Source organism: Hibiscus syriacus, unplaced genomic scaffold, assembly GCF_006381635.1.
Source record: "Hibiscus syriacus cultivar Baekdansim isolate YM2019G1 unplaced genomic scaffold, ASM638163v2 tig00110794_pilon, whole genome shotgun sequence".
Lineage (NCBI taxonomy): Eukaryota > Viridiplantae > Streptophyta > Magnoliopsida > Malvales > Malvaceae > Hibiscus > Hibiscus syriacus.
Window position 1 is genome coordinate 920,646 of NW_024062865.1, and position 14,364 is coordinate 935,009.

At 35.8% G+C, this 14,364-nt stretch overlaps 1 protein-coding gene and 1 long non-coding RNA gene across 5 annotated transcripts in view; one reads left to right on the forward strand and one right to left on the reverse strand.

The window, feature by feature from the left end:
- On the reverse strand, nt 1–11,351 carry LOC120141249. Of its 4 annotated transcripts, none has more exons than XM_039156177.1 (27): nt 11,117–11,351; nt 10,759–10,984; nt 10,513–10,649; nt 9,291–9,407; nt 9,056–9,202; nt 8,273–8,904; nt 7,820–7,941; nt 7,646–7,737; nt 7,236–7,455; nt 7,061–7,127; nt 6,582–6,730; nt 6,409–6,479; nt 6,146–6,319; nt 5,921–5,992; nt 5,349–5,450; nt 5,178–5,267; nt 3,825–3,900; nt 3,462–3,558; nt 2,747–2,816; nt 2,444–2,623; nt 2,218–2,340; nt 2,040–2,123; nt 1,729–1,913; nt 1,514–1,652; nt 1,125–1,184; nt 427–531; nt 1–254 (listed from the first exon to the last, which is right to left on the reverse strand). In XM_039156177.1, the coding sequence occupies exons 1-27, from the start codon at nt 11,204–11,206 to the stop codon at nt 141–143; spliced, it is 3,741 nt and encodes a 1,246-aa protein (XP_039012108.1). In that variant the 5' UTR covers nt 11,207–11,351; the 3' UTR covers nt 1–140. The 4 variants fall into 4 exon arrangements, with proteins under 4 accessions (XP_039012108.1, XP_039012109.1, XP_039012110.1 ...); XM_039156178.1 differs by having other exon boundaries at nt 141–254; nt 5,193–5,267; XM_039156179.1 differs by lacking the exon at nt 5,178–5,267 and having other exon boundaries at nt 141–254.
- The window catches only part of LOC120141254, a 23,430-nt gene continuing 18,539 nt past the window's right edge, over nt 9,474–14,364 (forward strand). Inside the window, exons 1-2 of the long non-coding RNA XR_005517761.1 lie at nt 9,474–9,484; nt 10,469–10,475. This is a non-coding gene — a long non-coding RNA (uncharacterized LOC120141254). The remainder of the gene's footprint in view (nt 9,485–10,468; nt 10,476–14,364) is intronic.

The following is a 14,364-nucleotide window of genomic DNA, read 5'->3' on the forward strand; positions in this document are numbered from 1 at the left end:
TGAAATTCTATGAACAGGACCTCTCTCTCTCTCTCTCACAACTTGGCCACCTTTTTATGGGCGACAATGAAGAATGAAATGAAAAAGGAATGATTGATGCCTATGCCTATTCACAAAGATACCTCCCTCCTCACTCTCCTCTACATGAAGTAGCTTAGGGGTTTTTTCTTTCTTGATCCGCCTTCCCCATATAGATCATTCCATTGGAGCAGCTCATTCATATTTGCAGACTCTGATGACACACTTGCACAAACCTGCATTCCCAATCCCCCACTAATTCAGATATATGCATTTATATATTTCACACTACATTTCTATCAGACATTGAGACATACTACCAACCGCTGCCTACCGAATCATTATCTTCGACAGATCGCAATCTATAATTAGATCTAGATGTATAGTGATCAAGAATAAGCACGGTACCTGCTCATGTGCATATTTAAAATCATCCATCTTCAAAGAACGAATGTCAGAGCTGCTATACAATGACGGTGCAGGTCTATTCTCAGCCACTGCCGAAGCTCTCTCCTGCAATCACATTATATGTTTAGTCTGTGGTCTAATAAACAGTGTACTCTTCCATGTAAAAATGCAGGCAGTAGGTCATAGATTGTGTACAATTACCAGTCAAAAAAACCCCACCCAACTATCATTATTTTTAGTCCTTCCAAATCATGGGCATATATCCAACAGAAGAATTCCTCGCATCAAATTACATTCGATACATCTGAATTACTACTTATTCTTTTTACTTAAAATGAATGTATTAAAAAAAGACTAAGATTGTTTCTTTCCCTTGCCATCTCTTAACCCTAGATGTTTTAAAAATATATTTCATCATCCTCTCGGCCTGCGACACCAATGTGGTATAAATCACCCACAACACACAAACACATGTTTCAGTAATGGCCCACTTCATATCAATAAGTGTTGGGTGCAACGGTAATACACATTGCACTCCCAAGTTCAAACCCACCATACCCAATAATAATAATAATAACCCAATACATAGAATTGCACAAGCTAAGAGTAGCCAAAATATGTAATACTACCAGCCACTACATAATATTTATATGCAAGTATAGCTGCAAACTTCATATAAGCTAAAAAATCAAACTGACCTTCTTTTCCTTCTCCAATATTTCTCTTATGGGACAATGTGCAGCAGTCACACAAAGGTTCTGCAATGAGAAAATTACACAAGGGAAATAAAACATTGGTAAAACAGAAAGCCAACTTAACCTAATAAAAATATCCAATTTATCTCAATAAAATATTTACAAGAGTCCGTTAACAAGTATAGTGAGAAATTAAGTTTAAAATATAATTTATGTCAGAATCATTAAGAACTAATATTTATAGCTAAAAGACACATCAACCAAACTTGCTCAAGTCGGTATAAGAATGTTAATTTGCAGTTGACCTACTTACTCCTATCCTTCTCTAGTTCACAACACTCATGTACGGTTCCAAATATAATACAATCAGTTAAAAAGGTGAAAAGATCAACCTTCAGGTCACTTCCAGAATAACCATCAGTCATGTTTGCGATAGCTTCCAAATCAACATTGGGTGACAATTCCTCTTTGGCTAATATAACTCTTAGAATCTTTTCTCTGTTTGGAGCGTCTGGCAAATTAACCATCAATCTGCACAAAATTCCACAGGGAAGTCACGGGTGCTTAACATGAGATCGGACTAAAAGAAACAGCACAAGAATGTTACCTTCGAGGAAGCCTCCGGATGACTGCCTCATCAAGGTCAAATGGCCGGTTTGTAGCAGCAAGAACCAAGACTCTTTCTTTATCCTTGGTACGAAGACCGTCCCAATTTACCATAAATTCATTCTTCATTTTACGCATAGCCTCATGTTCACCCGGATTCTCCCTTCTTCCTAACATGCTATCAACCTAAAATAACCACCCAAGTTAATAAAACTACATTATCCTATTTGAGCAACAGTAGGAAACTTGTTGCAACTAGGGCTTTACAAAATACCCAAAAAAACAGGAGAATTATATCTAAGTTGACCAAACCTCATCCACAAAAATAACACTAGGTGCAATTTTACTGGCCAGAGAGAAAACGGCTTTAACATACTTCTCTCCTTCACCAAACCACTGCAAGTAATAAAAATATGTCACATACATATATCAAAAGGAAAAGCTATCCAACGGAAAAGGTACATGCCACAGTTCTATAAACTTGAAATACCTTTGAAGTAATGCTGGACATTGATATGTTAATAAAGTTTGCACCAGCTTCAGTTGCAACAGCCTTGGCAAGCATTGTTTTGCCAGTACCAGGAGGCCCAAACAGCAATATTCCTTTGCAGGGCTGCAAAAGCAGTAATATAGAAAATAATATACCATCAGGAGTTGCTTCGACAATGAACAATTCCTAATAACATACGATAAGCAAAACCATTTATTGAAAGAACCTTTGACAACTGCCCCTTGCAAAACAATTCAGGCCTTTGAAGGGGAATCATCACCAATTCCTTCAAGGTGTCTTTGACATTCTCAAGAGCTCCAATGTCATCAAAACTAACCCCAATATAACTTGGGGGAATAACATCCGCAAGAAGTTTCTTTTCAAATTCATTCTCAGTGACCACATCCTGGAAATAGGAAAAAATATAATTCTTTAATATCATACTACCCTTGCAACCAGAAACATTACAGACAATTGTACAGTGGGAATTGGCTACAAACAGAACCTAGGAGAAAGAAGAAAATCATACCTTGAGTGATTTCTTCAAGCTTTTGCTTTCGTTTTGAATGCCTTGCAAAATGTTCAGCCCATATTTGATGCTGCAACAGAAAATTCAGATAGAAAGTCAACATAAGAATAAAATGGAGTAGAAGGTTCAGGTGATCTACACCATGCTTTTTGTCTGGAGCTGGAAGTTCGGATGGTCTTTAGCCAACAAGACGTGGTGATGTGGTGGAAAGGCGGCCATATGCGTGTTTTTTTGTTTTCTTTTCATGTGAAAGCTCCATGGCCTTTGAGTTAGAAGCTGGCTTTTATGGTTTTAGTCAGCTGTCACCCTTGGCTTTTTTCTGGTTGTTTTGTTTGATTGAGTGTCTATCGGGCCTCATTTAGGTTTTTTGTTTGGCCAGTCTTTTTTAGGTTGTTGTTGTTGCTTTGTTGGATTAGGCTGGTTCTGGTAGGATTGTTGGTGGTTGTTTTTGGTGTTTTGTTCATATTGGGGGTGGCTCCCTGGTTGTATCGTGTTCTTTCTATGGTTAATAAAATCTTAAGGCACTCTTTTCCTCCTTCCGCTGATTAAGGAGCTTCTCTATAAGCTCCTTTAATCATGAAGGAGGTTTTTAACGAGGCCTGCAATTCCTATCAAAAAAAAGAGAATAAAATGGAGACAATTCAGTTCAAATAATATTCTCTCCTTTAATATTTCAGAGATCTAAGTTGTGCTATAAATGAACAGAAAATAGGACCTTTCAGTTGAAACTATTAGTTTAGCATCTTTGATCAAAGCTTCAGAAGAATTCATGAAGTGGTGACTCAGCGCCCAGCCTATCACTTTCTCCGAGTCTACAATATTAAAAGGTACAAAATCAATAAGTTGAAGTAAAAATATAGTAAAAGATTTTAGTATTGCCTCCTTCCGAATCTATAGTCCAGTTTTTTGAATTTCAGGGATAAGTTATACTCGATAACCTTTAAACAGTGATCAATTAAATATATTGTTTCACAGGATTCCCGAAATTTTATATATAAACGATAATAAAATATTAAAAAGAAAAAAGAATATACACTTCAACAAATTTTTATATAGTAAGAAGTTAAAGGATACTAACTCTCATTTGTAAGTGTTTGATCTTTAATGCAAAGCGTTTCAAGATCAGGGCAATCCAATCCATTTCGACTCAGAACCTGATGGCATAAAACTGTTATGAAAATCTCCAACTTGAGACTAGTACCTCAAATGTTCAAATAATTCAACTGCTCATTAATTTCTGAATATAACAAGGGCACAGAAGTCAGCTTTCTATCTGGTTGGGATAGGGAGGAGGGGTTGGGGATGGAATAGATGAATTTTATATTTTAACCAGTTTCATTTAGTTTCTCGTCACATCAGGTTAATTACAAGGCTGTCAAGGGCTCGTCGCACTGCACAAAGACATATATAGCCTGAGGCATAAGGCACAAACAAACACTTGCCCGAGTAAAATAAGGTGCATACATATGAATAAAGATATATATGTAAAATTTTTATAAAATACTTAAGTAATTTATGTAAATAATAATTACTCATTTTGGAAATAATTAGTATATTAAATTTTAATGTAATTCATTTTATAAACTCAACCCTAAAGATTCATACACTAATTTATTGCAAAACAAACGTGATATGTAACTAAAAATTGACACAAACTAAATTTATTTCACTTCCATAATCTCTTTAATAGTTTATCCTAATTCCGTGTTTTTTCTGGTTAAAAAAGGCTAGTTCCATTGTATATGCTTATCTCAGTTTTTTTATCTATTTAATTTACAAATCAGTATCAAATCAGTATCAGGTCCAGGTGTCTAAAATTTGAGCTTCTGTCTTCTTCAAGTGTCTAATTACAGAGTTTTCAAACATGCAAAGTGGGCATAGACTAGCATAACAGAGAGAGATTAAAAAAGTAAAGAAAAACATTACTAGAAAAGTTATAAAACGGTACAGACGTTGCTCTTTTTTGAAAACTAAAACAGTAGCTTCTCAGATTTTAAATAATGAGAACAGGCTTTCGAAGAGCGAGAAAATAATTAAAAGAAAAGGAAAAGGGAAAAAGAGAGATTTGGTGGTACGTTTCAAATCATGAAAATCAAGAGTAAATATGGTATTTTAATTTTCAAAATCAGAAAAAAAGGAAGTTGAAAAATTAACTGAAGCTAGCTTTTCTGTCACGTTGACCAGAACAGGTGCAAAAAAGTGGCAATAAGCGCTTGCCTGGGAGGATTTGAAGCAGTTTTAGGTCTTAAAGCTGTGCACCTGTGTGCCTGGGCGTGCACCTTCACAACATTGGTTAATTATCCTACACTTACGAGTTCTACCAAGTGCAAAAAGCGGATAACTGATGTCTTATATGAACAGAAGCTCCTACTGGCATGCAGAAAGAAGTGAAAAAACTGGAATAACAAATCAAGAGTTTAGTTATACGCACTGAACGAGTGCAAACAATATTTGACTGTGCTTTGAGGGTTTCAATGTCACATTCCAGTTGCTGTTTCCAGTCCAAAAGCAAAGCTTCATCCTGACATGATCCAGAAATATTAAAATAAATATTTCAGCACTCTTAACAGGAAAACAAATTCAGAAATGGACATAAACATACCTGAGGCAATTGGATTGTCACTTTGTTAGGGAAAAGCCGAGAAACTTGTTTCATGGTTTTAGGTGTTTCCTTGCTCCTATCATGAAGTCTACCAAAATTATCCTGCAGAAAGAATGATGTTTGCATTAGGTGTGTTATATAGAAGGGGGAAAAAAGGTGGAGGCAAATACTAGATCAGAATGCACAAAGGATGTCATGGCAACACATTTGAGGACACTCATCGGGAACATAATTACTTAAACCCGAAACACTATCCAATATAATGGCATGGGCATTAAGTCATGCCAAATTCAAGTAAGGATCATACCCAAAACATTTAACAATGGTAATTATGCCACAGTTCGAGAGAAGTTAAGAGCATTCAGATTGAAAGTATAAACATTGAAATACTAGCAAACAGTCAGACATGGTCCTTCCAAAAGTTAACACAACTAGAGAGTTAGAAACCACCAAGACAGTAAATTTAACAAAGAAATTTAGACAGCAGTATAAAACTCAACACGGCCCATTAAAATAATCCAACATCTTTCAAGAAATATAAGGCAAAAGAAAGGGGCTGTTGCTTGACATACTGGAAATGCAAGATCAAGTAAGGCACTCTGATTGGATCCAAATTTTGTGAATAAGAGGCCGCTGGGATGAGACTGGAGAAAAAACAAAATTGCAGATATTAAAAAGTTAAAATACTTCACACAGCATTTTTTTTTTATAAGAAAGGGAGGCCTCGTTAAAAACCCCCTTCATAACCGTCAAGAACCGTGGGGTATCTCGACGGCCATTGGAAGGAGGATACTTACTTTCTCCTTGCGATTATCCATCTGGGTATGAGAACCAATCATGACAACATTAGCTGGCAAATTCTCAACCTTACTCTTAAGGGAAGCATATGCATCTGTATTTCCAGCCATGGACTTCTCTATTTCTTTCACAAACAATATCAAGGGACTATTCTTGCTTTCATTCACTGCAACCTATAAAAATGAGTAAGTTGAGAACTTAATGCTTATAAATCTGAACAACATAAAGCAAAAGCTCTGATGCCTTAATCAAAATGACTTACCTCAAAAAGTTCATTAACAGCTAGCTTGTCAACATCATCACCTCCAGAACTATCCAAACGAAGTGAGCTAGCTATAGATTGAAAACATGAGTAAGGTTAGATAAAGAGTCCACAATGTATCATAAAAGATGTTTGAAATGAAATCAATGCAAGAAATGGGCTAAAGTGATCACCAGAACAGAAGAAACCATGATCTTCTTCACAGAGCCCACCAAGGTTGTTTCCCTCGGGAATAGATCTGTCAAATCTGACCCCAATTTTTGAAGAACCATTTTCTTCAAAAGCAAGGAGAACTTTGCCACGAAAACCAATTGTTGGCCCCCTACAAAGAATACAAATATTATACTACTTGTCCTTATTACAAAACATAATCGAAAAGAACTAATTAAATCCATCGCTTGAAAAAATGGCATATTCTATCTACCATCCCAACACTAGCAGCAAATCCTTAAAACAAATATGAACATGCAAGTTGATTGGCAATTGTATAAAGGACTGCAGTCAGATTGGGTCTCAATTATAAGCTAACATGGACAGCTCCAAAATAAGATAAAACTCCATATTTCATTTTGAACTATATTAAAAAAGGTACTAGGTACTTGCTATGAAAGAGAAAACGCCCTTATTGCTAGCTAAATTGAGTAGAAGATACCTTAAAGCAGGTTGTAGAGAGGAAAGTCCAGATGGTGATGTGGCACCTACAAACTTAACTCTATCACCTGACGGTTTTAAATTAAGCAATTTTAGATCACCAAATTAACTGCTGAGAAAACTATGGAATTACACAATAACAAAGCTAAATCTTTCATCTCAAGGAAGTGAAATACCTTTCTTAAATGTATAGTTTTTGGAAGTTGCAGTATATATTTCCTTCTTTGGAAAAGCCTGGGAGCTCAGTGAAGAACCACCTGTTATATCAGCTTCGACACTAGAAGTTGATCTCTTCTGCTGCAAAGCAGCAGCCTGTGCAGCTCTTTTGGCATATACATAAGCCCTCTCCGCCCTTGAAGGTTCTTTCACAGGATCAGCTTCTTTTGATGTTGATCCCTGGGTACATTGGGGAGAAAATAATTGAAGATAGATGCCGCAAAAAAAGTTCAGACATTTAGAAATTCAAAACAATAAAGAAATTTGTGAATCCAGAAAACAAGACTCAGAAGTCAGAACAAACATCTTGCTTTCGCAACATGATATCGACAAAGAATCAAAACAAGCTGAGAGGTGAAAAGAAGCATACTCCAGGTAACAGAAAAGAATCAACAATCAGCAATCTAGCACCAAAATGTTTAGCAAGTGCCTTTGCCAAAGTCTCCTGATATATTTCTGAACCTATACATATTCAAAGACGATTAAAAACTCAGATCAAATAAACATTGTTTACAGAGCCAATTTACAGAAAAAGCAGTCATACCTGAAGGACCAGATAACAGTATACGAGGGCTCATGGTAGGAAGATCTGAAGCATACTTTACAAATTTATTACACTTCAAATGCACATAAGTTGAGGCTATCAAAACTTTCTTTGTGGTATCACTGTTACAATGGAAATTTTCAAGTAAAATTAATAAAATTTCCCCAACACTCCAAATCTGGTAAATAGGCAGTGAATTAGGTAATAACATAAACAGTGACATGAATAATTACGATTAGCACACAAAATTCTATGCTCTGCAACATGCAATGTTGGGTGGTCAACATTCACCACATATGGACTTGCAAAATTGTAAAACTGGATTAGAAAAACAAGTAAAAGTAATAATACAAATTAGGTTTCCCAAGATATAAACACAAGGAATGATAACAATAAACTTCTGAATAAGACGAAAGTGCCAAACCCAATTCAGAGCAAAAGCACAAAAGTTACCTCAAATAATATGGAAAATTTTCAAATGAGACATCTATATTGTCCGGATTGTGAATGCCTTCCTGTAAACTATCTTTAAACGCTTTCCGTTTAGTTGTTATCAAAGCGGAAGGAGGCTCAAATTCCTTGAGCATCTCTCTAATTTCCCTTCGCTCATCAATAATTTTAGTAATGCTCCCACTAAAATCAAAGTCAGTAGATGTACCAGCAAGAATACGCAATAATGGCCTTAAAGAGTAGCCTGCCCCAGGGATCTTTGTATTGTCAGCATCCATAATATCATCCAATCCAAGTCTATCAAGATTAGAGTTTTCAGTGGCTGCATCAGGTGTGGGAGGAACAGTTTTCTCCCTTGAAGGTTCAGTTGCTGGATCAGTATTACTAGCCCTATCCTTCATATCCACTTCTGGTACACGTTCATCTGACATCTCACAGCCAGAAGGTAAAGTAAACATCTCTGAATTTTCTTTTGTTGACAAAGAAGCCAATATTGTTGCCGCCCCAGCAACAGCCGATGAGTCACCTGATCTTGCTTCAATAATCCCTTTTATAGGGGCAGTCTGAGCTTCTAAAACACTTAAAGAAGGTATGCCTGGGGCAGCTAAGTTATCATTGGTGAGCTGCTGAAAAATCTATGTTTCCATTAAGGAATTAAAAGGTTAGATGGAGCAAACATAAAAAAGTCAACGTTGAATAATGAAACATGCTGGAAGACAGTACCACACAGATTCTCATTTGGGAGAGAAGAGTATCAAAATTTGTAAAAACAGTAAAAAAGGATACATAAGCATGATTCCCTGTACTAGTGAAAATCAATTCGTCGCCTGCATTTAGGATTAAACTAGCATTTTTCCGGTAAGTCTTCCCATTAACCTGGACAGAGCCTTTTCCACCTGTAATTTCTAGTAATGCAATTGAACTTCCATCACTCTACATTGGGGAAAAGAAGAAAATCATCACCCTCATAAACACATGAAAATTGAACAATTATGAGAAAATGATTTCTGAAGATTCATACCTCTACATGTTTCACTTTGCACAAAACAGTGCTAATATTGGGATCTTTAAGACATAAATTACACTGGCGACTTTGGCCGACGGTGAATATAGTGCCACACATGACCACATGAGGGTTCTGGGGATGAATTGAACATTAATAAGAATCAGGAGCATAGGAATTTAGCATTAAATGACCATAAAAAATCAAAATCCGTATAAAGAGGCAAAACGGCTAGCTACTTAGTTAGTGGTACACCAAGTAAAAGATTGGCACCTAGGCATTCAAGCAGAATGACTAAAGATCACATCTCCATGACTATATAGCCAATGTATTAAACAATACAATGACAATAAACACCTTTGGCAGATACCCAAAAGGGAAATGAAAGATGATTGTTTACCAAGAAAAATAAAATTTTACTACAATCTTTTTGACTTGAAAAGAGTGTAAACATATTGCACGTTCATACATTCCATTTTTTTAGAAGAAAATGACAAATCAAAATAGAACTCAATACAAAAGCAGGCAAACATACTGAGCCAAGCTAAAAGTAGTTTTCCTTCAGATTTCCCAATGTAACAATAACATCTTGCACGGGGATTCTTCCAACTGAATATGTACAAATAAGAATATTTCCACTGAAAAAATTCAATCTAACAACAGAAACTGCTCTCTCAGATTCCCAATTTTTCTCTGATGGAAAACTTCCATTGAACTAGCAAGACTAAACCAATAGAGTTCCCAATGGATCTAATGGACCTAAAGGGAATTAACTGCAAGGTTAGACCACTGTCCTCGGAACCCAAACATAATTGTCAACTTAACAGCTTGTTTGGTAAAGTTTTCCAGGATATCAAGTATACATCCAATTCACCTAAATGACTAGAGATCTTCTGTCTAATGAATAAAATCCAATGCATTTGAGTTAAGGTCTTTTAAAAAAGGATTTCAGGTTGACCTGTACTGTTATGAATTCCAAGATTCCCTGATTGGAACCGAATTACTCACAAATTATGTAATAAGATTTCATTAGCATCCAAAATTCACGAGCGCAAGGTTTTATAATCCTTCAGCCATAAACAGTTCTTTGAACAAAAACCATATTTTTTTATAATTTCCCTTTAGTGGCTGAAAGACCAAGAACTACAGTATGTATTCCTAATCTTAACCTATTTAACACAGAGAAAATGAACCAGACGGCCTGTTCATACCAATAATAATGCAATTTCGGAGAACATACCTGAGAATATTGAGAAAGAAGCTTTCCCCACGGAGCTTTAGAACCTGATTTAGCAGGTTTTGTTGGCTTTTTCTTAACCCGAACGGTAAACCCTGCAGCAACCACCTTCGCGTTTTCCGCATCCATAGCAGATTCACCTATGTAACCAACGGTACAGAATCAAAACCCCATTAAAATCTCACAAATAACCCTGCAGAAAGATCAGAACCCCATAAAGACAATTGAGAAAACGATCGAGGATAGCACCTAGAGACAGCGGAGACACCAAAGCACCGTTGTCCACATCAACACCAACAGACTTATCAGGGACAGGCGCATCAATGGCCTTATCCGCATCAGATACCGGCAGATCAGAAGATAGAAGCTCCGTTACCCGTGAGTCCAAACCGTATTCCTTCGCCGGACCTATAGCTTGGTTCAGCGGCCCAGTCACCGCCGCTTCATTGGTGAACGAGAACGCCGGCTCCGATGCCTAAAGAGAAAAATAAAATCAGTCGCAGATTCAAATCTAAAGAGGAAACAAAAGGATTTCAACACGCATGAAGCTTGAAAACCCTAAAGAATTAAAAAACGGATTATCAGAAAGGGGAAACAAAGCTAAGACCTTGGATCGTTTACTAGAGGTAGGAAGCGATGTAGCGGGAGAGGAAAGGGGTCGTTTGGAAGAGGAAGAGCTCCGTCTCGTTTCGACCATCGCGTGGCTGAAAGAAGGAAAAGAAGGGAGCTTTGAGGGGTTATTCACTCTGGGTTTTCTCTGATTCAAAAAAAAGGAACGACCTTTGAGTCTATGGAGGTATATGAAAGGAAGAGAGAGAATCAGAGAGGAAAAGAAAATGGTTGCGGAGAGATCAGTTACCAACGTACCCGATTATTAATTTTATTTTATTTTTTCAGAAAACGGTGAAATTGGGCTGTATATGGTTGGTGAGGGATAAAAGGAATCATTAAAAAATACAATCTAATACGTGTAAATTTTATTTTATATAAATAATATTTATTTTAGATTGTAAGAAGAAAGTTGGTAAAAGAATTATTGTAATATTTATTTTATATAAATAATATTTATTTTAGAAGTAGTTTGAACACCAACGATTATATAGATGATTAAATGATTATCGTCAAATAGTTGAAAGTATTTAAAACATATATTATTTTGTATATAATATTAAAATCTTATATTTTAAGTTTTAAAATTAAATTAAATAATTTATATTAAATTAAATAATATTTATTTTTAAGATAATATATATAAGTTATAATTTTATATTAAAAATAATTACATTTAAGTCAATAATATATTAATGCTTTCAACTAAGTTAATCCTTAATTAATAGTCTCTCTACTTTTCATTTCAATATTTTTTGCATAAATTAATTTTAATGATTTTATTCAATATTATTTTTTATTTAATAATTTATGTTTAATGGATAAGAATTATGTCTAAGTTTTCTTGAAATAAATTTATTCACATTGTCAGCTTAAAACCTATTGAAAAAATTTATAACGCTCGTCGGGTGTGGATGAGCACCGTCAATGATAAACACTATTAAAATAAGAGAAAATAACCTCAGTGACCGAAAATTCCTTATAATATACGATTTTGACCAACTTTTTTTCGATTTGCCAAAATGACCAACAAAATCGCAATGCGATCTTTAAATCGCAATGCGATCTCCAGTATCGCAAATCAGTTTCCAGATTCGCAACGCGATTTTGACTATCGCATTGCGATTTTCCAAATTCTCATTGCGATTTTAGAAAATTGCAATGCGAATATGTAAATCACAACGCGATTCTGACTGTCGCAACGCTGAATTTCAAATTCGCAACAGGTTTTAGTTTCGCAACACAAATGTTTTGGGTATATAACTACGCAGCAACAGCAACTCATAACCTAAATCCCTAAATCGCAACTCATTCCATCTCCATCTATCACTCTCTCCGGCGAGACCCGTTCCTATATCCAACGACATCCTTCCCCATCCGATAACAGGTTTTAGTTTCATAGCTCGTTTGTTTAGTAAATTAATTTACAATTGTAGACACTATATTTCATCCTAAATATGTGATTATATAATGTATATATATTATAATGTATATATATGTTATTTACACATTTTTATTCTTCTTGCTACAGACCCAATACAATGGCCCAATAATGCTCCATTTCACATAGGCAGCCCAAGAGAACTCCAAGCCCAGTACAGCTACCCAATAACACGCGACCCGAACCCGGATCCAGGACCTTCTCCAAGCTGACCCGCATTAGCGTCGCATCCTTTGCTTCAGCCGATCCTCTCGCCCAAGCGCCATTTATCCAAACCCGAGTCTACCGCCGATCTTCACGGCGCCATCAACGATGTGGTTCCACGAGACTCCTCCAGAACCAACGAAACAAGAATTAGAGTTCGATTAGAACTCTATTTGCCCTAAAATAGTAAATTAATTTACTATAAATATTACGTGTAACACCATTTGCAAGGGAGGAGGAGAAGCAAAAATCCACGATTATACACTGGAGACAATACCCACGAAATACCCACACGATTAGATAGTGGATTGACACGAGTATTCACAGGAAAATACCTGAGGAAATACGAGAGAAAACTAAGGGATTTGGGGTCTCAAACAAGAAACGAGAGAAGCTCTCCCGGATCGTAAACCAAACAGAGATCCAATCAAGTCGATAAAGCGTGTAGACCATGTGGTAGCAACTTCAACACAGAATCGGAAATAACACAAACTGCCAATCTCGATTACAACAGTATCATCGTGGAGAGTCATCCACAACTGGATGGAACCAGCGAAAGTGGGAACAGAGAGTTATCCTGCTTTTATGGTTTGTCATAATGCTTGGACTTTGAGTAAGGCTCATGCTTTTTTATTTAATATTTTCCACTGATTGATTTGAAAGCACGTGGCCTCCATGCAGTTGATTTCCTTTTCTTAAACTTTGGTTTATATGCCATTAATTAGTGTAGTTAAAACATTGGATTAAAGGCCTCCTTATATTTATAATTAGGTGCCGTGTGTATCCTAACTTACTAACTTGGAGTAAATATGGCCATTAATCACCATTAAATCATATTTTAACTAAAGTAGCAATAATGGTATTAATTTGATTAATTCGGACATTAGTTGTTTTAATGGAGATAGTAACTAAAAGAATCATTCTTATGTTTGATTAATAAATTGATTAGAATTCTTCAAACAATTTGTTATTTGATTAATTCATTTGTTAGGTTAGACAATTAGTATTATTATTTCTATCATTTTATTTTATTTTATTTTATTATTCAATTAATATTTTTTACTCGATATTTTTCTTATTTACCATCTAACATTTTTGATTTTCTAGTAATAATTTTAATCGATCAGAGCTAAGCAATTCGAATCGGGTTTTTAAATTCTAATTTTCGCAATTAAAGACAACCGATAAATTAATTGGTACCGAAAGAGCGATTCAAGGGTGCTAATCCTTCATTGACCGTAACCGACTCCCGAACTCGACGTTTCTGGTACAACGCATATCAGGTAAGATGGTGTCCGACCCACCTAATTTCGTTTTAAAATGGTCGGTGGCGACTCCAATCCACATTTTCCAAGTCGAAGCCCAATTCCAGGGTCCAACCGAAAGACGGTTCCGACAGCTTGGCGACTCCGCTGGGGACAGGTAAGTGAGTCAGGCCAGAATTAATTTTCGGTTGTCTTTTTGTGCGAAAATTGTAAATTTTAATTTATTTATTCGATTCCATTTATTTACCTTTGATTATCTTTCAAGTAAATAGTTGTACTGACATTTTTTTTCAATGATTTCAAATCTTTAAAAGTTTCTATCTCTGGCTCTATACC